This window comes from Lissotriton vulgaris, chromosome 2_1 (genome assembly GCF_964263255.1).
Source record: "Lissotriton vulgaris chromosome 2_1, aLisVul1.2, whole genome shotgun sequence".
NCBI lineage: Eukaryota > Metazoa > Chordata > Amphibia > Caudata > Salamandridae > Lissotriton > Lissotriton vulgaris.
The window spans coordinates 2,111,897,075-2,111,924,327 of NC_141687.1; the positions used below are offsets into that span (position 1 = coordinate 2,111,897,075).

General features: G+C 42.0%; 1 protein-coding gene across 1 annotated transcript in view; it reads left to right on the forward strand.

The window, feature by feature from the left end:
- The first annotated feature begins 6,082 nt into the window (after positions 1 to 6,082).
- LOC147733784 (transient receptor potential cation channel subfamily M member 1-like) overlaps positions 6,083 to 27,253 on the forward strand; it is a 36,058-nt gene continuing 14,887 nt past the window's right edge. Inside the window, exons 1-3 of the mRNA XM_086957468.1 lie at positions 6,083 to 6,182; positions 8,306 to 8,355; positions 22,675 to 22,754. Coding sequence (XP_086813594.1) covers positions 6,083 to 6,182; positions 8,306 to 8,355; positions 22,675 to 22,754 — 230 coding nt within the window. The remainder of the gene's footprint in view (positions 6,183 to 8,305; positions 8,356 to 22,674; positions 22,755 to 27,253) is intronic.

Here is a 27,253-nt window from a genome sequence, read left to right on the forward strand (position 1 = left end):
AAAATAACCAGAATCAGAGGGAGAGCACAGGCACAATATTCCTGTTTTAGCAAAGTCAAAAATAAGGCCCAGAGAAATGCAAAAAATATGGGTTGACCAGTAAGAAAAGAAATATTTCCAGAAATGGCAAAATCGGATTCATATTTGAAGAAGGTTGCATGCAGTTTTTAATTCATTGAGCAGGCCCAGACTAACCTTTGATAAAACATATCAGCCAGCTAGAGTACAAAAATCAAATATATCCAGGAATAAACATGGCAGACATATGGATTCCCTTTAGAATGGATGTAGCATGGTTCAGTAGCTGGAAATGACTTATACAAAGGGCAAAGGACCACAGTTTGATGTTTCAGGAGGACAATGGCAGGACAATGTGATAATGGAACCTTTTACATGCCTCTCATGATTGCATGTATGACCAGAGATCAATCGTTACATTTACAGTCAAAGAGAACAAAAGGGTTAAAAACTTGGCAGGAATTACAAACTCTCAATTTAATATTCTAAGTAATGCAAAATTATGTATTCACTTATTTTTGTCAAACTAACTGATGTATTCATTTTGGCCTGTTGTGTTTATGTAAAGTGGTCATTGACTTCATTAATAAAAGGTGAAAATAAAATCAATTGTCTTTTAAATGGATTCTTTCTTTTTGTGTCCTCCAGTTAAGAGTGGTTGACAAAACACACATTAGTCTGCCTTTGTGTCTGACTGCCAAGTGTATATACTAAGATGGAATAAATAAGGGCAAGAACAAGGAGATAGCAATAAATGTTAGATTTCTTCCCCTTAAAATTTTGGTAAAAAGCCTCCTAAAATGTAACGTATACTTTGATTACATGCTGATGGCATTTTCACAGGGATCAAAATCCTGCATTGCACGATAATTATCACAACCCTTCTGTTTTCTCCTTACAGATTTAGGGAGGTCAAACTCACCGGTAGACCTGTCAGCATTAGGGTGGTAAAACCCCAAACCTTTAGCCTTCACCCCTCTTATTTTTGTTCTCGATTTTTTGGTCTTATGACTATGCACTTCACCACTGCTAACTAGTGCTAAATTGATTTTGCTCCCTCCCCTAAACATAGTAGAATTGGCGTATGTCCAATTGGCACCTTTAACTTACTTGAAAGTCCCTTGTAAAGTAGTACCCCATATACTATACTAGGGGGCCTGCAGCACTGATTGTGTGATCCATTAGAGAGGTCCTGTAAAACATGGCTCAGACCTGCCTTTGCCTGTGGAGTGTTAGAACTTATATTTTGACCTGGCAAAATAAAACTATTGTCAGGCCCAAACCTTCCTTCTCAATACATATAAGTTACCCCTAAGGTAGGCCCCGAGTAGTCCAGAGGGCAGGGTGCAGTGTATTTTAAAAGTTAGACATTTACTTTTAGGTTTTACATGTCCTGGTATTAAAAAACTCCTACTTTTGCTTTTCACTGCTACAAGACCTATCTCTCTTATAGAATAGCATTGAGTTACTTTATTACATGTAATAAGCAGCAACTTTCAATAGGGAGCAGATAAATAGGCTGGATTTAGTGTCTAAAGAACTGTGATGTAAAGCCCTCTTTAATGGTAAAGTGGAATTGTAAGTCACAGTTCTGAAAATGCCACTTTTCGAAAGTTGGCATTTTCTCGTCCCAACCATTTGGTGCCTAAATTCTGTTCCTGGACAAAATGACTAGGTCATTTTGTCATAGGGGGTGGAAATTTCCAGACACTTATCCTAGGTCCCAGGTATAAATATTGGACCTCAGACCCATACTCCTTAATACACATCTGGAACTGTGGAAGACTCAGTAGAAGGACTGTTGTGCTGCGTTACTGCATGAAGGACTGTCACCCTGCTGCCCTCCTGCCTGAGTTAGGACTGAACCTTTACCTTGAACCCGTGACCACCAGAGTGACTCCAAGGGCTAGTTGGCTAGCCTCCTGATCAGAAGGCTCAGGGACAGAACAAACTTCCTGTATCTTGAACTCAGCACCTGATCTCTGACAGCTGTGAGTCCTGCCCTCCCATGTGGTGCCAACCTAGTCCTGGAACCTTAGAAGTAGGTCAGTTTGTGCTCTGCCAGCTCAACTGTGGTGCCAGCAGGACCAACGCATAGTGATGCATTGCTTCACAGAAATTCCGTATCAGAACTGCTGTGCGGTACGTCGCCTCACTAAACTCCACATCAGGACTGTGCCGTGACGCAACCCCGGCGCAGGACTTTGCATCACCACCAGCAGCATCCCAGGAATCACCACTGTGTGACGCATCCACATAAAGGCCTTCACGTTACAAGCCCCTGATCAACAACATCCGAGACGACGACGAAGGTCTCGGTGGAGCTGGCAGTGGGAAAATGGTCTTTGATCTTGCTTCCAGACAGTGAGACAAAGGGAAACAAGGTGTAAGCAGGATGTGCCACTCTGAATGAACGAGTAGGGAGGTGATGGAACCTACCACACTTACACATCACAAAGACTCTGCCTGAACACACTCACAAAGGGTTTGCCACTAGTCATTTGTGTCCCCAAACAAGCTTGGACCAGGGCAGGAAGCTATAGAACCATCCTAAATCCATTCTGTAGGAAATCTATCTTTCTGCCATATTTCCTCTTGAATATATCTGCTTTTTGTACTCTAGATAGCTGATATGTTTGAACACTAGTTAGTTTGGGCTTGCTCAATGGATCCAAAGCTGCATGCAACCTTCTTCAAACAGGAAGAAGGAAGCAAGGGGATGCCTGACACCTCGCGGGTGGAAATTTCCAGAACCTTATCCTAGGTCCCAGTTATAAATATTGGACCTCAGATCCATACTCCTTAATACACATCTGGAACTGTGGAAGACTCAGTAGAAGGACTGTTGTGCTGCTTTCCTGCATGAAGGACTGTCACCCTGCTGCTCTCCTGCCTGAGTTAGGACTGTACCTTTATCTTGAGCCCGTGACCACCAGAATGACTCCAAGGGCTAATCAGAAGGCTCAGGAACAGAACCAACTTCCTTTGTCTTGAACTCAGCACCTGATCTCTGCCAGCTGTGAGTCCTGCCCTCCCATGTGGTGCCAACCTAGTCCTGGACCCTTAGAAGTAGGTCAGTAGGTGCTCTGCCAGCTCAACTGTGGTGCCAGCAGGACCAACACATTGCTTCCCAGAAATTGCGCATCAGAACCGCTGTGCGGTACGTCGCCTCACTAAACTCCACATCAGGACTGTGCCGTAACGCAGGACTTTGCATCACCACCAGCAGCATCCCAGGAATCGCCACTTTGTGACACATCCACATAAAGGCCTTCACGTTACAAGCCCCTCATCAACAACGTCCGAGACAACGACGAAGGACTCGGTATCACGAGCCCTGCAGCTTCCTTGAAACCAGCTGGTGCGCGATGCATCTTTAATGCAGGAATTTGCATCGCCAGTCAACGGCATCTTCTATGGCAGTGCAGGACCTCAGATTGCAGCATCGCAGCTTCTAGGAATCGCCGCTGCTTGACACATCCTCGACATAGGACTCTGCATCTCTCTACAACCAGAATCTAAGGTACTTTGTTCAGTAGGTGTCAGAACCAGCTCTTCTCTTTTGCTGGCCAATGACACAGGAGCAGAACGATGTTAGCTCCCAATTCCTCCTCAGAACTCCCCAGCCACGCACAATTTCTAAATGTGTAGCCAGAAGAGCCCCAACTGGGAAAGGGGAATTGGACATAGAAGAGAATGCACACAAGTGTAGTCTTCCTTTCTTCTTTTCGTTTTCTTTGTTGACCTTTATCGTCTGCTCAGCTGGCTCTTGTTCGTGCTGCAAAATAAAGTTACAAATGACTCTCCCTGCACTTCCTTTCTCCTACTGATAATTCCCTGTTTTACTCTAAGACCTACCCAATGAGCTGTGTGCCTTTGCTTCTCTTCTTTATTTACGGGTTCTTCTGTTCTGAGTTGTATTCACTGTAATTTAATAAACTAGTGTCATTAATATTTCTCTCTCTTGCTCTTCTAATCTTTGATTTACCCTCCAATTATGCTCACCTACAGAACTGAGAACTGCAGCCTTGTATCTTCTTCACCTATTTTTGTATCTCTTATTAAATTCTGCAGTTACTTCACTGCTCTTGAGTTCAATTACTGAGACTGGACCTTATTCTTCTGTTTTCTCTTGTGTTGCTTTCTTATTGTTTTACTCTATACATTGTCTACAAGACTTGTTAGGAAATGGCATTCACATCTATGGAGTGCGAATATGCCTCACAATCTCACCCGTAGTCTACTAGATACTGAGGGGGTACTGCTAGACTCTAGTTCGCACAAACGGATATGCAAGATTAATACGCATGAGCTCCGGGGCTAAGAAGCTCCTGGAAAGCACGCGCAGTCACCAAATTACGAACTTCCTCATAAACGATGATATCGGAACAGTCTTACTTGAATACTGCTTGACAAACTCGATATTTCTTTCTCTGGAATTCTCGCGACGCGCTCTTCTTTTTCCCTGACTAAACGCGACGCGCAGATACACCTCCTACTCCTCAGATTGTTCAGGTGAAGTGCGCAGTTCTTCGCGCCCCTCACCGGTATCATATGAATCTCCAAATTGAACAAGAGCGCTAACCGGTCTTCCTTTACGGAACACCTTGCCGCCATGTTGCAGTCTGCCCTGCACCCAATGTTTTTTCCAAAGTTTAGACAAAGCGGCTACCATCATTCCTCTTTTATCATTCTGGACATTTTTCTGATTATTGGACCTTTTAGTGGGGGACCTGACAGCAGGCCTTGCTGGGTCCCTGTAGCCAGCCTGTGCTCCATTGCAGTTGGCCTGAACTTGTAACTTTGTCCCTGTCTGGAGTGACCAGATAGCCACACTTGGTGCTTTGAGCTTTTTGCCAGCATTTTCACTCAGATCTTAAAAATTGCATATCTCCAGTTTTACTGACTGGAGTTTTGTCATTTTAGTCTTAAATTGTTTATTAAATTCTACTCAATTTTTCTAAATTGCTGTGGAATTTTTCATATATTGTGTTTCACGTTATCACTGTTTGAAGTGCTGAATGAATATTATCTTACACATTGCATTTGTGTTAAGCCTGACTGATTTTTAGTCAAGCTACCAGACGGTTAACCACAGGTTAATTTGATCTTTGCTTGTGACTTCACCCTGATAAGGATTGTGGCTCCTACTTGAGTAGGGTTTCACCCCCCTCAATTAGTAATCCAATTTCGTACACTTACCAAAATGTATGAGGAGAAAGGGCTGTGAAAAAGGCAAAACACACGGAATTCCGTGTGGAAATAATGACTTCTTCAGGTTATTATTTATTTCCAAGTTGAAAACATATACCTGCCCCCAGGGAAATAACATAAATGGTTAATTGCTGGCTTTGGTAGCATGGGATATAGCTGTTTACCTTGCAAATTTCAGTAAGTTTCTATAACAGACCAGATCATCCCACTCCTAATGAAACCTGCACTAGACACTGAAGACCTACCCAACTAGCAGCCCATCACTCACCTACCATTCATTAGCAAGATTCTTAATAATCAGTCTATATTCAACTCATAGACACATTAATGTTAACCATTTTCTGCATATATTCAGATTGCACCGTAGCATGGAGACTGCTACATTACACATTGTAGGAGATGCCCTCCTGACCACAGATGAAAATGATCCCTGCCTTCTTATATTGCTGGAACTCTCAACTTCCTTTGACACAGCCAACCATCCCAACCTCATAGGCACCCTGGAATCCGGAATGGGATTCACCGTCAATGTCCTTCAGTGGTTCTCCTACAACTACCTTTCTCACCAACACTAATTTGTTCACATGAGCATCTCCAGATACGAAAAGATCCCTATCACCTGCGTAGTCCCCCAGGGTTCATACTGTCCCGTCATCTTCAATTTCTATATGTTACTCTATTCATAGACAAAGCATCAAAATTCACCATAATGCTGATGACACACAATTCTTCTCGAAATTCTCCTCTGCTTATGACATCCAATGCCTCAAACACTGCCTGCAGAGAGCCGTCATTTCGGTTATTTGGTAAAATAAAAAATCAGGAAACGGAACAAACCTGACTCAATGACATGATTCTTGACAGAATTGAAAAGCAACTTTTACTGAATGCCAAGTCACATGGATTTACCCTGGAAAACAACCTCACCCACAAGGAACAAATGCGGCCGGGTACTACAGCTCTCTTCTAAAGCATGTCAAATATTTTCTTGCAGGAAGCAAATTTAGAAGGGCTGTTCAAGCGGTGGTAGTCTCACTTCTGGATAGTGATATGTGGTAGCATGGCTAACGCCCTGCTCCATGGCCTCCAAGACTACGCATTGGCACTGCTTCAGAGCATCCTACATTCTGGGGCATGCAGCATTGAGGGCTAGTGGAAATATAATCACATCGCCCCCATCCTGATGGAATTCCATTAGCTTTTCTTGCCAACCAGCACCATCTTCGAAACAAGCTTCTTTATTTACAAAGCTATCATGGCCAGCACCCTTGTTTATCTTGCGGATAAGTTTACCTCCTCTGATAGTTCTCAGCACACCCATAACCAAGACATCACCATGTATATGGGCTTAGTTGAGACTAAGAAGCGTGAAAATGAAAAAACAGGCCAGAAGCCTTTTCCTTATATGCAGCCAAGTTCTGGCAAAACCTCCCTGCATGCATCAGAACTGCCCCAGTGCTCCCCTACTTAAGAAAGAGTTTAAGACTCACCTCTTTGAAGGGCACTGCATAACAAGGCAATAACGGCCACAATCCAGCTACTTCTTATTTTACACATGATTTTATGAACGTCTCACAGGGCTTAATTTGTACAATAATAGGCGCCAGGAGACCACCACAGCTTGCACCATACTTTGCCACGGCCAGCATTGCCAATGACAGTACCTATGCAACAACTAACGGTCACTCTGCTACAAGTGTGACATTTCAGACTATTCAAGGCCCCCAAAGCTATAAGAATGTCTTGGGCAGCAGGAATTAGTTGTTTTAATGTTCATTGAATTAATAAACAACTATTGTTCTACTTATCTTTTAATTGCACAAACATCTCCTCCATGTGGTAGGTGTCTTAAGTGCTGGTGTTGACCATTAAGTGTGGTGAACCGGAAACCACCGGCTCAAATTAATCACTTGTCTTTGACCATGTACAGCACTCTGCTGCCTTTTGGCTAGGTTCATACTACAAAAGTACCATATATACATACGAACTCTTGCAATATATGATTTTGCTAACGATGCAGAATTGAGCTGACTTCTTTCTTCCCATTGAGCATTCCATCCCACCCTGGGAAAAGAAGCGATGAGTTTACAGGACTTTTCATGGGCTGCCTGTGCTGTTAAGCTTCAACATCCAGTGGCGAGAGATAAATCTATGTGCAAACTGTGAACATCGACCCTTGTATGTTCTGCAGCGTCCGTGCCATTGTATGGGAAAAGGCTTTGATAACATTAGCATTGTCTGGGTCTCTTCCGGTGCCCCTTGGTGGCACGTGATAAACATGGCCTCCAGAGTTGTCTTTGCACGGCATTGTAGAACACGACCAGAAAGAGATAAACAGGAGCAGTTAACGGTTTTAAAAGTGAATTTGGTCAAATGCCCCATGTGGCAACGTGCACGAGCAACACATGAAGTTCACACCGATCACAAGTTTAGCCGATTTAGCTCTTTTATTGCTTAATGCGGGCATCTCGTCTAAACTTTAAAATTGCTCTGAAACGGATTACGTCTCATTATTTTCTGTGTGACCTGCTTTCTCCTTTTTGCAAAGAATGGGGATCTGTGGGTCTAATGACGGCCCAATTGTCTCAATTATGCAAATAGCGTTGAAACTTTAGCAGAAGGCAGACACTTCAAATTAAAAGTTGCGGCTCTCTCTGGAGCCGCCCCGCACTGCAGGCAGGGGCGAGTCACGTTGCAGAGTAAGGGGGGGGGGGGGAGGCGCTTTAACAAGCAGGGGATTCATGGGGCAACTGTTAAAGTAGATTTTGTTGTGCCTTGTTCTACCATGAGATGCAAACACCCTCTGGGCAGGGAGATGGGTCATGGGACTTCGCAGGATTACCTTCAAAGGCAGTCATGAGGCTGGCTCCGGCAAGGGCACTGATTGGCTGGAGCCCGAGAGTTGCTCACATGCTGATCATATGAGTTTCTCTTCTTAAAGTGGCGGGGCTCCCACTCCCGTGGGATTCTCAGCAGCTCCACGGCGGCAGCAGGACTCAGCAAGAGACCAGGGAGCAGCACAATGAGAGGAAGGGCCCATGCGGCTAGTAAGGGGGCCCATGACTGGGCCCAGAGCAGGGGAGTTCTGCAAACTCAGTTGAAGAGTGCCCCTGTGCCCCCAAGGTAGGATATTCACTTTTTAAATGTAAGATTTGAAATTTGTGTGTTAATTCTAGTAGATTCCTGCTACTTCCTGTAGTTGCAAAGTCATAGACTGCTAGTGGTCCTAAGTTGCATTCTAACATGACATTAAATAGCATTTGCTGAATTATTTGGAGCCTGTATGGAAGGAGGGTGGCATCCTACGCTGACTGCATTTGTGGAGAGCAATGGGAATACCAACAGATTATGAGTGCTATTGAAAGTTTTTCGAAAGCAACACGTGTATTTTAAACTTTCCAAAGGAGATATCATGGTCAATGTGCTTGGGAATCGATAGTATATTCAGGTAAACCGCTCGTGTATCCCTTGCCATGACTCACAATCAATTCATGCTCTGTAGCAGTACTTTAAGTACACAGCGCATGTTAATGTAATTTTTCTTTGTGCAAAAAGCATTTATGCGATGTTTGGATACAACAAATAGATGGTCAACTTTTTAAGGCGCTAATTTGTTGAAGGTCTTTCATTTTAAGGCAGCCTGCGAGATGGCCTCGTTTTTTCCAACTCTCGTGATGGGGGCGTTTTCTAAACACCACTTTATTCTCTTGGGAGTATAGGCACCTTGGCTAGTTTCATTCTTGGCTTTCATTGTAAACACATGCACATACATCGGACATACACAGAAGCAGGTATGCGCATGTACAGACACACACATATATATACCCACAGACAGATACACACAAAATGATTCCACTTGGCACTCTGAATAGTCTAGAAAGCAAAACAGAGGACCAACAGTGAATAATTCTGTATTAAAACGTAAAAAAGACGTACTTTGTATGACTTTATAGTGAATTTGACTCTCCACCGGTATGGCACTGATGGTTTTTCTTGCTCAGTCAGACAAACCACGTGTAGCAGTCTCTACTGTGCGGTTTATACATGCTCCCTCCATTCACTCATGTCCATGAGCGGTGTTAACTGAGCCTGCCTCTAAAAAACTGAGGAATCATTTATGATAAAGAAAAATGAAGTGGCCTATGTGGTTAAGAAAAAGTGTGTGTTTATGTGCGCGCGTGTGTATAGGTGGGTACGCATGTGTGTGTGTATGACCGCAGTGCTATATTTTGCTTGCAACAGTGATGCCTCCTTCCTGCATTTCTGCACATACAAACAAACAATGTTGTAAAACTGAAGAAACATTTGCAATTCTAAAAAATAACGAATGTCTGCTCTCAGGTGCAGTTGTGAACACGTGCTTTGGTTTTAGATTCATATTCGAGTACTTTGCCTGTGATATGTTGAATCATAGAAGATGGGAATACAAACCCTGAAGTTTAAAAAACACCATGCTTTCTTCATCTTAGCCAACTATTTCCCTTTGCAGGCCTCCGAGGTGTTAAAGGGTCACCGTTTAGACTAATGCGTAGAGCCCACTCTGAGATGAATGTAGCATTCCATATAGACTCCTCCTTCTCTGGACTCAAGTGGTCTAGCACCGTTGGCCACACCATTCCAGCAATTGAGTTTAAGTTTAAAGTGCTTATAAAGTGCGCAGCTACTCCACTGGGTGTTCTTGCGCTCGAAGATTAGACGGCCCAATTCCCACAGTAAGAGCAGTTTAAAAAGCTTTCTTATATAGCCAGAGTTTGGGCGGACACAGGTCAACCTCCTTTATGCCCCAAGATGTAGCAGAAGAGCATTCCACCCAGACGCAGCCAGAGCGAAAAAGAGAACCACCCCATCTCTTACTCTTTGTTTTTGGCTTTGTTGATGCCAATTAATTCAGTGCAGGAGGTTAGAACTCTAGTTGGCTTATAGTGGGAAAGTCTCTTGATTGGATAAGAGAGTCCAAGGCGATAAAAAGCAATCAACAAGGCATTTTGTAAGGTGAAGGCCATGACCCTGAAATTGGGTCTTTGAATTGAGGATGAACCTCCAGAAGCAACATTACCCCAAGGATAAGCAATGTCAAAACAGACCTCACGCCGTATAAACTCTGCCATTAGCTACAGAGGGTAGAGGAAAAGCAACAGATGGAACATACTCACTATGGAGGGATCCAGCGGTCAAATCTGAGGGAAAGATGATACCCTAAAAATACCACACCGCAAATAGCTACCTTTGAATCCATCCACATCATGCAGTATTTAATGAATATTTATGCTTTTTAATTGGGCACATTGCGATGGTGTTTATTTGTTACTAGTTACGGTAGTGGGTTGAGTACCTGCTGCTGCTTAGATGAGATATGCATGCCGGCCAAAGTTACCTGTGCAAACTCTGTAAATCCACTGCTCTTCCCTAATGTGATCAAATGAGCTTACTCAATAAATACTGCCGGATGCCCCACTGCTGATCAAAGACCTTCCCTCAAAATGAACAAATAATATTAGTTTGAGAATAATTGTAGTACTCTCTTCAGATTACAGAACTTTGATATCCAGGTATTCGTTGATATGCTATATGAACTTTGTGCTTAGTTTTGCACTTTTCAGATTTTCTTCAAAGATGGACTCACAGACCCATTTTGTTTTTTTCCATTTTCGTATCTAATATTGCATGACCTTCTGTAATGCTGTTTTTTAAGTATTTTTAACCCAGAACAAATGGTAATTTGTTTCCTTCGAGCCTCTTAAATCGTTTCTACCTTCTCAGGATATGGTTGGATTATACACTTTAGACCCCTTATTGCTTTAGCAGGTAAAATTATTTCCTTAATGATGCATGCCACGATTCCTCTGAACATAAAGCGCTTGACGCCTTGGTTGCCATAAAATGAGTCCCCAATAAGGTCATTTTCGAATTCTGAGATAGTGAGGTAATTTACTGTTTTTTATGTGTTGAGGCACACATCAAGGTAGATGGATCAAGGAACTTTTGGAATTTTAGAGGAAGGTTTTGGGCAACTTGGCCAGGTTCTGTCTAAGGTCATCTCCTATGTCATGCATAATGTGTTGAAGGTGCTTTCAAGATAATGTGTTGAAGGTGCCTAGTGCCTCTTGAATACAGGCACATTTCTACATGCCGTCTAAAAGGCATCCACAGTTTGCTGCATCAGCCACCCATAAGGGGCAGCAACAACCATCTCGTCTAGTGTGTGGAAGTAGAACCGTGAGCAATGACCAAATTCCTGAGAGGCAACTGAATCAGACTTGAAGATTTCTTTAAGTTATTTGTCAAGGAATTTGCAAATCCCAGTCAATACAGAATTATGGAACTGACAAAAAAGAAATAAGTTATAATTTAAGGGATTAATCTTTCAGTATAGTGTTTACCATAAGACCCTTAAATGTGGATGTTGGTAAAGCGGTTCTGCACCAGAATCCATACTGAATATATTCGGGCATCAGAAAGGTGAAAGCAGGGGTCTCGGGGTCAGAACTTGTCTCATGGCTATCATCTCCCAACTGACATGTGCTAGGCATTGAGAATGTGAAGAATATCCGAAGGCATAAAAAAATAGCAAAAACGGAATTGCTATTGCAAAAAAGTTTCTATTGATGAGACCTTCCCACTAATTAGAAATCCGATTCAGTGCATTGTGTTACCCTTAGCTCTGCACACCTCCAAGAATCAGCCTAGCTACTAGAAAAACAAGTGGGAGATCCATTTAAAGACCAGCCTCAGCACAGTCTGTTCTGTCTGAAGTGAGCTAGTCTTAACAAGCACGGTTGTACTATGTTATCCACTGGGAAACCCATAGCCCAGTGGCTTTTAGACCGCATGTGTTTATTCCTGTAGGCGAGGCTTGGATCCAAACAAGACTTCACTTCTAGAATATTGAAAGTAATGAGCCCTACAACTAAAAACCTTCCAAAAAAGACCTCATGGTTCCGAATATGTAAGAATATTACTATACGAAAGAATTCCTTTCACCCAAATACAATATTGCCAAGCTTTGTGTATTTGCAGTTGTTAGACTCTCTGGTGTATTTTTTGCCCCCCTCCCCTGATATTTCCAATTAGGGCCGCTGTAATGATGCAATTTTCCACTTCCACAAAATTTCTTTCAGCAGGAGTTGGCAGTTTTACTACCATATTTCAGTAACTGGAAGTACCAATCTATTCTTTCTGCGTATGATCTGGGCTGATATAGGTGCAATCCACCGTGATAGCACACCCTTGCTCCCTCAGGCGTTCACTCACTCATGCTCCTCTGAAGGGTGTTCCTTATGGTTTGGTCTGTTCCTAACATTTCTTTCTTGAAGTTTGCTCTAGTTTTCTCCTCGCTAGCCCCTGTCATCTCTCTCTGTCCCTACAACCGCCCAGTGTATGCTGGGAGCATGTCCATGGGACATTCCAGAGATATGTGTATTGGGGAGCACAGGATGGAAGCGTAACATGCGTTTCCTGATTCGAATGAATTAGGTTCTGGGGTAGTTATTTTACAGACACATCCTTTTCCTTTAACAGGTTATAGTTAGCCATTGTCTACTAATCCAAATGGCCTAAAGGTAAGAAGAAGAGGGCAGGGGAGACTCGAGAAGATGGAAGTAGCTAGCTGTTCAAAGAGCATTGGACACACAAAACACTCACCAGTCCTGTGACTGCCCATTAATGACCGTGCCCTGTGAACTATGGAAATTGACTGTGCCATTCCAATGACTGATGAGAGCACGTGCTGTCATGGGTGATACCATGTGGACCGTCAGCTGATGTCCACCCCGCTGCTCATTTCCTGTATCCTTCCACACTGCCCTTTGTGGGATCATGTGAGAGCTCAGCCGGTCTGAGGCCTGATTTCATCCCCCTCCAGTCAAACTCCACAGCACCCCCTGTGACGCCTCGTGACCTCTCAGGCAGCGCCTGGCACAGGAATGTACTCCTGGGATATATAGAACAAGATGCAATATTTGTTCTGTGAATGGTACATAATGCAAGGTCGTGGGGGATACCTACACTTATTGAAAAATGAATTAAGCACATACAGAAAATGACATTTCCCCTCCTCACCCACGAACTCATTAATGGCGATAAGCTAATTTGTTAACTTTAAACAACTTGACTGACGTCGGTGACCTATGACACAATAGAGGAGTAAAGTAAAAAAAACCTGAAGATAGCTGAAGAGGTCATTTCAATTTCCCTGTCAAAAACGTTGGCAAAAAAAAGGAGAAGCGTTCACTTGCTTTAGGTTTTTTTCAGTTAATATTGCACTTGGAAATGCTGACCATTTGTCCTGTGGAGCACACTTTCATAACAGTTCATACTTGTGAGAAAGTAATTGCGAAATGTCTTTCCTCAGTTGTAGTGTGAACTTTAAGGAACACATTTGCATTAAAATATTAGGACTTCCGTTCGAATTTTCAGGTCTGACATTTGCCAAGACCTTTTGATTTCAATAGGGCCTGGTCATTTTGATTTTACTAAAATTATATATATGTATATGGGCTTTCAGCCGGCCATTAGTCTGTTATTGTGTCATTTGCATTTTATTCCGTCCAGGGCAGCATGGGGCAATGGATCAGCCCTCCTTACTTGGATTGTATGTTTCCAATCGTAGCTGTAATAATGTGTTTGGAATGGTAAAGGGCTTTTGTTATTGTTCAACTCCAAAGGCTTTAATGTAAGAATGGCAAAAGGCTATTTTTCGTTTTCAACTTCAGCACCAGCTTTCAGCCGAATGTATGACGATACTACGCGATCATGTTGATCCCGGTATCTTACAACGCGGGCTTTACAGCGCAATTCGTTTCCACAACTTGCACTGCAGGGCACTGGACTTAGGGATAGTACGATTTACTATTCCAACACCAGTCTACATACAGTAGGGAAGGTGTTGTATAGTAAATCTTACTTTTCCTTAGCTTACAGCGCCCTTCAGCGCAAGTCGTTGAAACGACTTGCGTTTTAAAGCCCGCGTTGTAAAGGTTGTCTCCCCTTTCAGTCATACATTACAGGCCCTAGTCATCATGTATGGACGTCTGTGAGGGGTGTGGCAAACTTCCATGCCACAGGTCTCAAAATATCTAATACTGTCTTTATCATGAAAGCTAATTTATTAAGCTTTGTGAATAGAGTAAGAACGAACGTAGAGCTTTCTCTGTGTTAGTCAAAGATTACAAAGACTGATCTGTGTTCGCTCTGCACGTTTGGCATTATTGACATCCTTAAACATCTTCTTATATGCCTTTGTAATATTAACAATTAGTAGTCAAAGAAGATACTGCATGGATCTCTGGGTCTAAATTAAATCATGACTAGGGGTATGGCTTCAGGGGGGTCGTTTGGGGTGCTACACCCCCCTAATAAATGTATTTTATGATAAATAGTTGGGTACAGGCGCTTTCAGTCGGGTATGGTGCGGTGTCTGTCGAATTTCATCAGGAATTTTTTACAAACACAGACAAAAAATGCACACACTCTCTCACTCTCAGTTTTGAAATTCATCCCAAATTTTGGTTAGTTTTCAAACTATTGTGTTTTTTTCTCACTTTATACTCCTACCAATCCGAATTCCTCTCCCTTTTCACTGTCCCTTAGGTCGCTCTCATGCACCCTGCTTGTCGTGTAATGTATTTTAACATTATATGACAGGGTGACTGTTGACAAATCCGAAGCTCAACCCCCCAATCTTACTGACCAAGCCACGCCCCTGACTGAGTGCAAACTCATGAAAGCATCACTTACAAATGTGTCACGTTTCTAGTGCACTATACACAAATCATTCTGTACAAAACATGACTATCACAATCTTTTGGCAGTCTGCAGTGCAACTTTAGGTGTAACTTTGTAATGCCAACATCATTCGTTAAGTTGTCCCTGGGCATTAACTTGCAAACTGTTGCTTGTGACTGCAAAGAGAGTATAGGAACTTTGCTTGGGATCACAGTCGCTTTGTCCATTCTAATGATTATCTTGATATTTGCATTTTCTTGGCGGAACACGTCCGCTTTAGAAAGCTATCACCATCATTTAGCCTCCCCTTTGATGAGAGTGGATGGCCCTGGACTGGCTCACAAAGGGGAAAGCCCCGTTAAGCCTATTTTGTTTGCTTGGCCTCATAAATGGTTTCTTTTGTCTGTCTCCTCAGAGCCATGCGTTTTTACGTTCATTCCCCTCCAGTGGTTTTCAATAACAAAGATAAACAGTGCTGAGAGCAGTTTTTAGCGGCAGGCCACAAGCCTTTTTGGCAGCAGACTCCCTTGTCTATACGATGCCAGAGGTTCATTAGCATGTACATTGATTGCTATATGCTACTCATATAGTAGCATAGGAGAGACGGGCGGATATAAACAAGTCAGCTGCACATATATTTGGAATGGGAGACTTCCACATTTAATTTTGGTAGCATCATTTATATAATACATGTACATATATGCGTGTGTGTGGAAAATAGAAGTACGGAACTCTGGGAAGGCCACAATATTTCGTGTAAGGGCAGTTCTTGTACATGGGGCACATCTACACCACTAACCTTCTGCATCTGGCCTCCCCAAGTGTGTCTACAAGATGTTTGTGGCATAGCACAAGCCCCATGCCAGCCACACTGAGCTAGAAGATTCTTTTGTCATTTTCAGCAATGTATTTAAACATAGGATTACAAGGTACTGTTCACGTCCACAAAAAAATATAAAGGACATTTTACCATTCCAGGTATAGTATAAAGCTTGAAATTGATAAAATACCGGCCAGCTCATTAGCGCAGGATAGCTTTGTCCAGAGATGAGGAATCCGTACTAATATAATAAAGAGAGAGCCCAAACCTTTGAGGCGGGTAATCTCAGGAACCACTGCACCAATCACAACACCCAATACAGCGTTGGAAAGGGCAATTGCAGCAGAAGGACATAGGCTATGCAGACGCCCACCATATACATTTAAAAGGTAAAAGAACCGTGCCAGCAAAGTAGTCCCTTGTGGGCGCGTCTGCGTTGTGCCGTGGGCGTGTGCGGGGGGCGTGACAAACGCTGGGGGCGTGTGGAACGTTCCACCCTTCATGCCATGGCTCATATCGTGTGCTAAACCCACCCTGCTCCCTTTAAATACCCCTGCACCCCATAATCAGAACCCACCCTTACTCCTTAAAATACCCCAACACCCTTAAATACTAACTCATCTTAACCCTATAAATATACCCTATACCCCAAAACCTAAACCTAGCCCTGAACCCTATACATACCCCTGTACCTCAAAACCCAAACCTACCCCTGAACCCTAAAAATACCCCTGTACTCCAAAACCAAAACCTATCCCTGAACCCTAAAAATATCACTGTACCCCAAAACCCAAACCTACCCATGAACCCTAAAATACCCCTGTACCCCAAAACCCAAACCTAGCCCTGCACCCTATAAATACCCCTGTATCCCAAAACTCAAATCTACCCCATAACTCTAAAAATACGCCTGTACCACAAAACCCAAACCTAGCCCTGAACCCTAAAAATAACCCTAAAACCCAAACCTAGCCCTGAACCCTAAAATACCTCTGTACCTCTGTACCCCAAAACTCAAACCTAGCCGTGAACTCTAAAAATACCCCTGTACCCCAAAACCCAAACCTAGCCCTGAACCCTTAAAATACCCCTGTACCCCAAAACCCAAACCTACCCCTGAACCCTAAAAATACCCCTATACCCCAAAACCCAAACCTAGCACTGAACCCTAACAATACCCCTTTACCCCAAAACCCATACCTATCCCTAAACCCTAAAACTACCCCTGTACCCCATAACCCAAAACGATATCTGAACCCTTAAAATACCCAAACACCCCAAAACATATACCTCAGTACCCCAAAACATATACCCCTATACCCATACTTACCATATCCAAACATTTAAAAAAAACATGCTTTTACCATTCATGCATTTACAACGAATTTCGTTGTAAATATATGTGTGGTAAAAGCATATAAAATGTAATGCCATGCGTTATAATGGCATTGCGGAGTCATGGTACTTTCGTAATGAAAGTATGCGGAGTGGTGGTATGCGGAAAGAAAGTTGCGGAATAATGGGTGTTTACCCTACACGGTAAGTACATTGGTGGCATGGCGGGCCACATCTCCAGAAACATACTCATATTTTTTCACCACCCATTTGAAAAATGCACAAGTCTCTCACATTGATGGCCAGCACCGACATATACTTTTAGACACACCTCCCGCCACAAGTTCTAGAATTGCGAACTTTAGATCTGGGGAGCTACGTTCGAATCTCGGCATCAGCTCAACAGCCTGTGATTCCAGGCAAATCACTTTGTCTCCCCGTGCCTACCACAAATGAATGTATTCTTCTGTAATGTAAATTGTGCTCATGCCATGTTGTCGAGTTCGCGCTATATAATTGTGCAAGGAAAAATAAAGTAGGGAAACATGAGTTCACACACTACTGAACACGCACTCTTAAGTGCATCAGCAGTGCACTGTGAATCGGAGCGTTTCACAGGCCTGTCACAGATAAGAAATTTTATAAAAATGAAATCCTACAAAACAATATACTACTGGCCGGCAGCAGTTCATACCCGGACAACGTCGGGATGGGCTGCTAGTAATATATATATATGTGTGTGGGTGTATTTATATACATTATATAAATATATCAATACATATATGTTTCGCATAAATACTTAAAAGGAGTTAAGGTAGACTAGTACACTACCAATGACTTTTGACCTAAAAAACTGGGGAAGTTGATGAGTTAATGTGGGACCTTCACCCCACTTAGTACTTGAGAAGGTTTAAATAAGGTTTAATATGGGGTGTGGTTTCGAGAGTTATTGATTATATTTAGAAGCACTTTTAGTATTGTTGGATGGTGGCACTAAGTTGTGTGCTAACCATGTAGACCATGCACTGTGCTACATGGTTTTTGTGTGGTTATATGATTGCTCGTGTGGTGGTTTATGATGATAGGTATGTGGGCTGTTTAAAGGGTGAGTGCACAATCATATGTTTGTGGGTGTGGGCATACGAACATAGCTGTGTGATTGTCTTACTGGTAGTTCAGCATTTAGCGGTGGGTTTGCTGACATGTAACGATTGTGTGTGGATATATGCAATGTGTGTATATCCATATCTTTGTTGGTGTATTGTTGTAAACACGTAGAGTGTGTAAATGTTGGCAATGTTGTCTGCCTGGGTATATGATGGTGAGTATTTGGGCATTTTACTAGGTGGATACTAGTGGGTATTGGTGTTTAGAAACATGGCTATGTAGTAGGGTCATTGGAGATTCTGTGTGCATTTACTGGTGCTTGTGTGAACATGTAATGGTTGTTGTGCACTAATATATGATGTTGTTTGATGATTTCTTTCAAATATACATTGTAGAGCACTGGTTAATGGTGGGTGTACAGAAATGAATCATGGTAATTGAGTGTCGGTGTATGATAGTTGCTAGTGTATGTATGAATGTATATTAATGAGTGTGGGCATATGAATGAGGCTGTGTGGTGTTTGAGTAGGAGTGTGTGAACATATCTCACATATATACATGTGGACATATTGGACATATAATGTTGTTGTGTGATTGTGGTTGTGTTAGTATTTGATGTAATTAGCTATGTGTAGTGTATGCTGGGGGTATGAGGTGATGTTGAATTATTAGAGTGGATGAATTTCTTACATTTATATTTTTTACGCCAAGACACTGTTAACCTTTCCTCTAATCCAACGTTAATTTGTATTCTGTTTTAACTTATTTTTTGCTTGGTGTTTGTTATTACAATAAATATATATATGTATATTTTGTTAAATATTGAATTCTAAATTAAAATAGAATCCAATTTCTGCCAAGTGTGGGTACAGTCAGGAATATGGAGTCAGGAATGTGTTTTCAGAGTTTTGGGCGGGTGTCTGTATCATGTAGATTTGGTGTGAGTTGGGCTACTTATCCGGTCGACTGTGAGTTTCTATTGTTTTGGAGTATTTGTATCTGTCTTGGGTATCAGTTGTGTATATTAATATGATTGTAACTCAGTCCGAGTGTACATAGAGTCAGGAAAAAAAAGTGTGTGCATCTATGAAGCATGCTTATGTAGACAGGAGTATCTTTTAAAATGTGTAACAAGTTGGATATGCACGTTTTGGGAGTGGAGCCAGGAATGTGTGTTGTCAGTCAAATTTTATAGTGAATGATGAGTTTTTGTGTGTGTGCTTCGTGTGTATAAGGCACTGTGGAGTGTGTGCATATCGGTCATGGGATTTTAGGTGTGAGCATCAGTGTGAGTGTATAAAGAGCAACAAGTGTGTCTGTTTTGTGAGTGTGTGTGTGTTAGGATTCAGGAATGTATGTCTTTCGTGAGTCTGTATTGTGTGTGCGTGTGTGTGTGTGTGTATTTCGCATGCCATATATTTTGGACATTGAGGAGGGTGTCCATTAGGTGTGTTGTAGTTATATCATTTTGATAGATAGATAGATAGATAGATAGATAGATAGATAGATAGATAGATAGATAGATAGATGGATGGATGGATGGATGGATGGATGGATGGATGGATGGATGGATGGATGGATGGATGGATGGATGGATGGATGGATGGATGGATGGATGGATGGATGGATGGATGGATGGATGGATGGATGGATGGATGGATGGATGGATGGATGGATGGATGGATGGATGGATAGATAGATAGATAGATAGATAGATAGATAGATAGATAGATAGATAGATAGATAGATAGATAGATAGATAGATAGATAGATTCAGTAGTACGGAGTCTGAAGTGGCACATTTGTATTGTGTACAATTGTGACAGCTCTCGCAGATCCCATTCAGTACCAAGGACAGCCAAGTCACCTCTGCACCCGGACTCCCTAGGCAAGGTAATGACTGTTGGAACTTGGTCTGGTGACCCACAAGATATTATTCACAAGAAGGTTCAGTTGAACTCACCCTACATGTGACTGTCACTGTGTTTCCCCTCATTTATTTCAATGGGACCAGTTTGAAAGATTTACTACATTTATTTTTGAACACTCCAAAAATCCACAATTTCAGTTTTTTGTATGATACATAGTTCATGTTGGTATCAATATTCATAAAAAATTAAGCTTGGTTTTTATAAATTGGTGACTGATTTCGTTTGAGATGTCTCAATTACTCATGCACTATAATAGTACTGTAAAATGCTTAAGACGATCCTACAGCAATGCCTGACTGATCAATGGCAGACTAACATGTCAGAGCAAAGGATGATTGATGTTGAATCCAAGGACCATTTCTGTGTATTGTGAGAATATTGTACATACCCCTAATATTCCCCCTTGCAACAGTAGCAATACATCCTTTAGTGAATTGCCATCTATGTTTCTAGCCTGATGTTTCATCAGTTGACTACTTTAAATATTCTTGAGGAGGGTCTGATGCCCTAAAGAAATATGTTGTCTTACTGTAGGGTGTTTTAATGCTCTTTGACACGATTTCTATGCACTGCATTTACGCAAGGGCTTTTCTGTTTGAATCTATTTCCTGAAGAGAAGTGCTCTTCGAAAGAAAGTACACATGTGATTCAATAAAGCAAAATATTTTGATCACATAAAAAAACAAAATATATATAGGACTTGCTGCCAATGGCAAACGTTAAAAAATGGACATATGAGGTCAATGAAAACATAAGGTTATTTAAGACCTTTCCAAAGGGGAAACAGTTTTGATCACACCATACCTGCAAAGCAGTATGCTAAACACAGACTGCCAAAGGTGTGCGAAGAACAGTCTCTCAGGTCAAAGAGGAATGCCATTTAGTTTGTGTCAAAGATTGAGCTTATTTGATCACAGGTCTCAGGCAAAAATGGAACCGCAGGCATCAAAATGTTGAGAGGGATCTTGAGAGGTGGAATGAGATGGTGGATCGAGTTGGAGATGCCTGGGTGGACGTAAGAGAGACCTCAACTGGGTACTTACCTGAGCGAGTACAGACCCCCTACCTTCTCACATAGTCGATGTCCAGGCTGAGTAACCCTTTCGGAGTGGCATGTCTCTAGGTAGTACATGCGATGGATGCCAATAACATGGTGCGAGAGAGCCCTGAGTGCGTGTAGTGTAATGGAATTGGCTGATCCTCGCTGTGTTCCCCGGTGTGGGTGCCCGCGCCTCTTTACCCCCTCACTCCATTGTGCCCCCCTGTGTTGCACAAGACTCATAGGATGCTCTTCTCCTTGAGCTACTGTACGCATACTGCACAAAGCGCTCTCTTTAAATGCTTGAAAATGTTAAGAGATATTTTTAATAAATAACTGATTTAGAAAGGCTCACATTGTTTATTGTCATCCAGTTTCTAAACTCATGCATTGAACGTTGCTAGCACAGCACACGTGGCTGTGGCACATCCAGTTTCAGGGGTCCCATGGCACAACGTGTGTGCACAAAGCTTTGTGTGAGAGAAAATGATGGGATCAACATAAGCATAGCAATCAGAAATGATGTGCGATACACATAGCGCAATTATTGGGGTAATTGCAGGATTAGGCTTGCATAGTGAAAATGATGCACACGTGTACTCGATCTAGTGGTGAGATTGAAGCCACCACAACAGGTAGAAACTACTTGGCCGACTTCCGGAGATACAGGGTCGGCACCAGTCGCACGAAAAGTGATACATTTGATGCGATAAATAATAATACAAAGGGACGTATCTCTAAACTCCAGGACACAAAAAGGAAACAAACGAACACCGACGCACGCATTGATGTGTTTTTAGTAAGGGGGTTATCTAGGGCTCCCTGAGGAGGACTTAACGCCCCTATGTTTAAAACATCTGTCCATCTGCTGTTCCACAGGACGAGGCAGGGCTTGTTTATGAGGACAGCCGTCCAAAGGGTGCCTTGGGACATAAGGATAGTGTCATCTTCTCGGAGTGTCCAATGGGTTTGAAATGAGACTAGTGTTATGTGCACAGATAGTGCAGGTATCTTCACCTGTCTATGGATGATTTGTAAGGGTTTTGGAGTTAGGCCAGAGGTATGTATACTGCAAACATGAGCCCAACAGGTATCAAATAATGACAAGTCACACATGCTTGTAGCTTAACTCAGGGTACAATCATTTGATAAAGGAGCACAGAGGGTGTGATGTGTTGTGGTATTATTGGTGAATGCGACTTTCTACAGCTTTTATAGCATAAGTTATAATCAAATAGCACATTCAATTGCTTGTGGAAGGAATTCACAGATACCGATCAGATAAATCTTAGCCTGGCTGTGTATTAGTACTGTGTATACCATATTGATCTTCCAAACTCTTGGTCAATGTCAATTGAATTGATTTCTCTCAGGAAACCTAAACGTGCTTATTTATCTGCTAAATCTGTCTTCAGCCTTTGCAAGATGTTTTCCTTGACATCATAAGGTTTCCTATACCTTGAATCTAATTTCTCATTTTCTTCCAGGGTCAAAAGGCATGGATAGAGAAGACCTTTTGCAAGAGAGAATGCATCTACTTAATTGCCAACAACAAAGATGTTACCCGGTGAGTACCATGGATATTTTTCTGTAAAATGATCGGATTGCCTCTAGATGCTCAATTTTTTTAACTCAAACTGATAGGGCCTGATACACCGACAGGCCTAGATGCACACTATGATTGGTATTTTGTCTATTGTAGTGCTAATAAAGCACCAGAGGACACGCGTCCCCAGATTCACAAAAGTGGCCTAGATTCCATGGTGGGCCTGGTAGACAGTACACGAGCTGAGCAGCTTGACTGCTATGAATAAGTCAATGATTTAGGGATTAAGGCAAAAGCGCCTGCACCACTATTGAAATACCACACATGTAAATCTATACAGAAGGTGTAGTAATCAGGAACGCAATCCCTATACGGTCCGAAGGGGGCACAGTGAAGAACCCAGTTCCCTTAACAAAATTCCCAAGAGGTGGTCTGCACCCTTCAAAAATTTCAAACATAATTTGAATCTTCCAAATAGAGCTCTCATTAAATACACAATATTTCAATGTTATAAGTTTTCCTAAGAACCCGGACCATAAATATTTGCAGCTTTATATTTTGCCTGCCGAAAACACTAAAAGGAAGCTAATCGATTTTTACTTAGAAATCTCATCTAAAAAAACGTAAGCATATTGATTAATAGTTATCCACATAGAAGGGATTAGAACCATGACTGTCACGAAATGTAATCAGCCCTGAAGAAGTCCTGTAACGGACAAAACGCGTTGGCTATCTGCTTTTTAAACAAAGAAAATTGAATAAAGAATTGAACTGAATCGAAAAGCCTCTGTTTACTGTTTCTTGGGAAAACTGATAACATTGAAATATTGTGTATTTAATGAGAGCTCTATTTGGAAGATTCAGATAATGTATTACATTTTTGAAGGGTGCACACCACCTCTTGTGAATTTTGCTAAGAATAAGTATGGGGACCCAATGTATTCATGGGCTCCCATCACCAATGTGGGTAAAGGGACAGCAGCATTTAGAATTGAGCAGGCCTCCATATCCACAGCCTTGTGGATGATGTTAACAAGTGGCAGAGAACATGTCTTGAATGAAGCATTCTCTGAATAAATGGATGGAAGGATACATACCTAGCTCTGATCATGAAGTGCATGCATCCGCTATAAAGATATGTAGGATCGTTTGGGACCTTGGTCTGCAGCATTATTGAAATACATACTAACAGCTGACAAGTCACAGACAAACATGCCACACGTCTCCTTTTTCACTCTCGCCTAAAACAAGAAGATAGTGATATGTTCAAAAGTGGTTAACTAGAACGGAACTAAGGGCCACATGTACATAGGTTCTTTCAGGCCGCAAACACCCTTATTCACAGAATCTGGCCGTTTACGACCGAAAAAATGTATTTTCCTATGTACCAAACCCATTTTGCGATTCAGTAACCTAATACCGAATCGCAAAAAGGGTTAGTGATCCGGTATTAAAAAGGGGCCTGTTAAAGGCGTCCCTTCCTCATAGCAACTCGTAATGGAGTGAATTTTTGCGGCCGAAATGCTGCTGCAGAATATTAGCTTTTTACCTCCAAATTCAATTTGGAGATAACCTATTTGCAAATGGGAAGGGGTTCATAGGGGACTTTTTCCCCTTTGTGAATGCATACAAATTTTTTTTTAAGAGAAGGCAGTGGTCCCATTGGCTGCCGACTTTCAAAAAATAAAACTGAAACTTTTTTTCTTTCTGAAACACATCCCGTTTTCCTTTAAGGAAAATAGGTTGCATTAAAAATCTATGCTTTATTTAAAAGCAGAAAGACATGGTGGTCTGCTGTCCCCAGTAGGCCACAATTCCTGTGTTTTTAATGATTCGCAATGGGTCGCAAATTGTGACCTACCTCATGAATATTAAGGAGGGAGGTCAATTGCAACCCACTGGGAAGCAAAAACAGCGTAAAACCCACAAAGCTGCTTGCTATTTCCTAATAGCGAATCATAAAAATTCGCTATTAGGAAATGGCAAATGGAAATGTTAGTACATGTGGCCTAGATCCTGAAAAAGAGCATGACCTGCTAGACCCTTGGAAAATAGAGAGAAACATGTTGACCACAAAATAAGCAATAATAATCATTTTAGCCCAAACCTATAAACTGTTCTTTTTAATCTTGTAAAAGAAAGGGAAAATTATTAAATAACAAAACCTACTCATACCAGAATTGACTGTTATATCACTCTAATATATATTAAAAAAAACACTGAAAGAGCTTGATGCCACCCCGCCTAGCAATAATTGTTGCTGATTATGAGCGCCCATATGATGTAGCATTCCATGAAGTGTGGGTGAGGGGTTGCGTCCTGATTTTTAAAGTTAGCCAAAAGATCGCCTGTAACCACAGGGTTTGTCAAGTTGTTCTAGAATGCAAATCAACAAACTGTCTAAACTATATGCAGGGCCACTGGATTTATGTAGCAGGGGAAAACCATAATGCTGCATGAATTATGCTGCAGGTTTGGCAAAATTATGAGGCAAAAAAGGCAAATAATTTGGCACATTATGTGATAATATTATTCATTGTTTTTTAATTTTTACACATGGTAACACTGTTTGGGCAAATATTAAACCTTATTAATCCCACTTTGACATTCAACTACTGCAATAAGTAATAAAAAGGTGACAAGTCAACCATTGCAAAGGGATGTCCTATGTGTGGGTACACATTTTGCCACATTTTTTGTAACTTTTGATCGATTTGAGTTAGATGCAATTTATTTTTGTTAAAATCCTTAGTCTCTACAGCCGGAGAATTATTATGTGACAAATGCAGGATTATGTGACAAATGCAGCAAATCCACAACTAACCAGAACATGCTGGACCTGCCGAATTGCATAATTTCAGTGGTCTTATACACTTTGCTGTATATACAAACTGTTGGATATGGAGTTACTGGTTGAGGGTGATGAAACCCCTCAAGGATCCACCACACTTTTTGTCAGGGTGAAACACAAGCAAAACCCAATTTAACCTGTGCTTAACCCTCTGCTAGCTTGGCACAAAAGCTGTCAGGCTTAACTTAGAGGCAATGTGTAAAGCATTTATGCAGCACTTCATACAGTAATAAAGTGAAAACACACACAAGAAAAATTCCACATGTACGTTTAAAAATAGGGTAAAGTGTGATCAATTATTTGAACCAAAGCCTTGGCACAAAAGCTGTCAGGCTTAACTTAGAGGCAATGTGTAAAGCATTTATGCAGCACTTCAAACAGTAATAAAGTGAAAACACACACAAGAAAAATCCTGCATGTACGTTTAAAAATAGGGTAAAGTGTGATCAATTATTTGAACCAAAACAACATAAGTCCAATCAGTAGAACCAGAGATATGCAATTTTATAGATTTCAGGTAAGGAAAACGCCTTTAAGCACAGAGCCTGTCTCGTGACTATCTGGTCATGCAAGCTTCGGTGAAAGTCTCAAATTCCAGCGTGATGAAGCATGGCGGATACAGGGTCCAGGTTAGTCCAGCAGAAAGAGCTATCTTCAAAACTCCAGCTAGAAGAGTTCTGTTTGCAGTGGAAAGGGCCATGAGGAACAGGGCGAGTGTAGCAGAGGGTCATCGATGTAGTTTGAAGAGCAGGTCGGACGTCGCAGACGGACATCACTGTAGCATGAACATCCTGTCATTTATGGTGGGCAGTTGTTACTGGAGCTAAGTGTTGGCAGTCACCGATGGCTGCCGATACTGCAGGGCGACTGCAGATCTCACATTGCTGGATGTCGCTGGCTGACGCTGTGGCGCAAAGAATCTGGTTTGCTTGAGCTCCGCACTGGCAGGTGGCACAGATGGCAAGATCTCAGTGTGATTTGGCCTGTTTGTTGTCGCAAAGAGCCCAAAACGTTAGGATTTCTCCTTTTTTTTAGGAGCTCCACTGATGCCACACCAAGGGTCCAGAATCTGTAGAGCACCTCTTGGGGATCAGGAGCTCACTCCAGCAGGGCTTGGACAGATCCAGGCAGCAGGTCCCTGGGACAGATTCATGGAGAATCTTGAGCTTATTATGTCCCTGTAGTTCAGAATAGGAGGTCAGTCAGCTGACCCTTGAAGTCACTTCAGCGTGTGATAAAGGGTGCAATTCTAGTCCTCCTAAGAAAGCAGAGCAGCAGGCGGCTGGGCAGCAGAGCAGCAGGGCAACACAGCAGTCCGTCTGTAGTGTCCACAGGTCTAGAGGACAGAGAGAGTACAGCCTATTCAGTTGAAAGTGGGGCAGTGCCCAGCTCCACCTCCCCCATGCTGCCAGTTGATGGCCCATCCAGGCACACCTAATTCCCCTGTTGTGTGGCTGTCTAGGAGGAGTAAACAAAGTTCAACAACACCCAATCATGAGACAGGCACCAAAAACTTTTCAAAAGTCGCATTTTCATAATTGTAACTTAAAATCCAACTTAACCATTAAAAAATATTTATATTTACAATCTCTCAGACACCAAACACACATTGTTTACCTGTTCCCAATTAAAAGTTAGCATTTATTAACTGCATTAAAGCAACCCAATG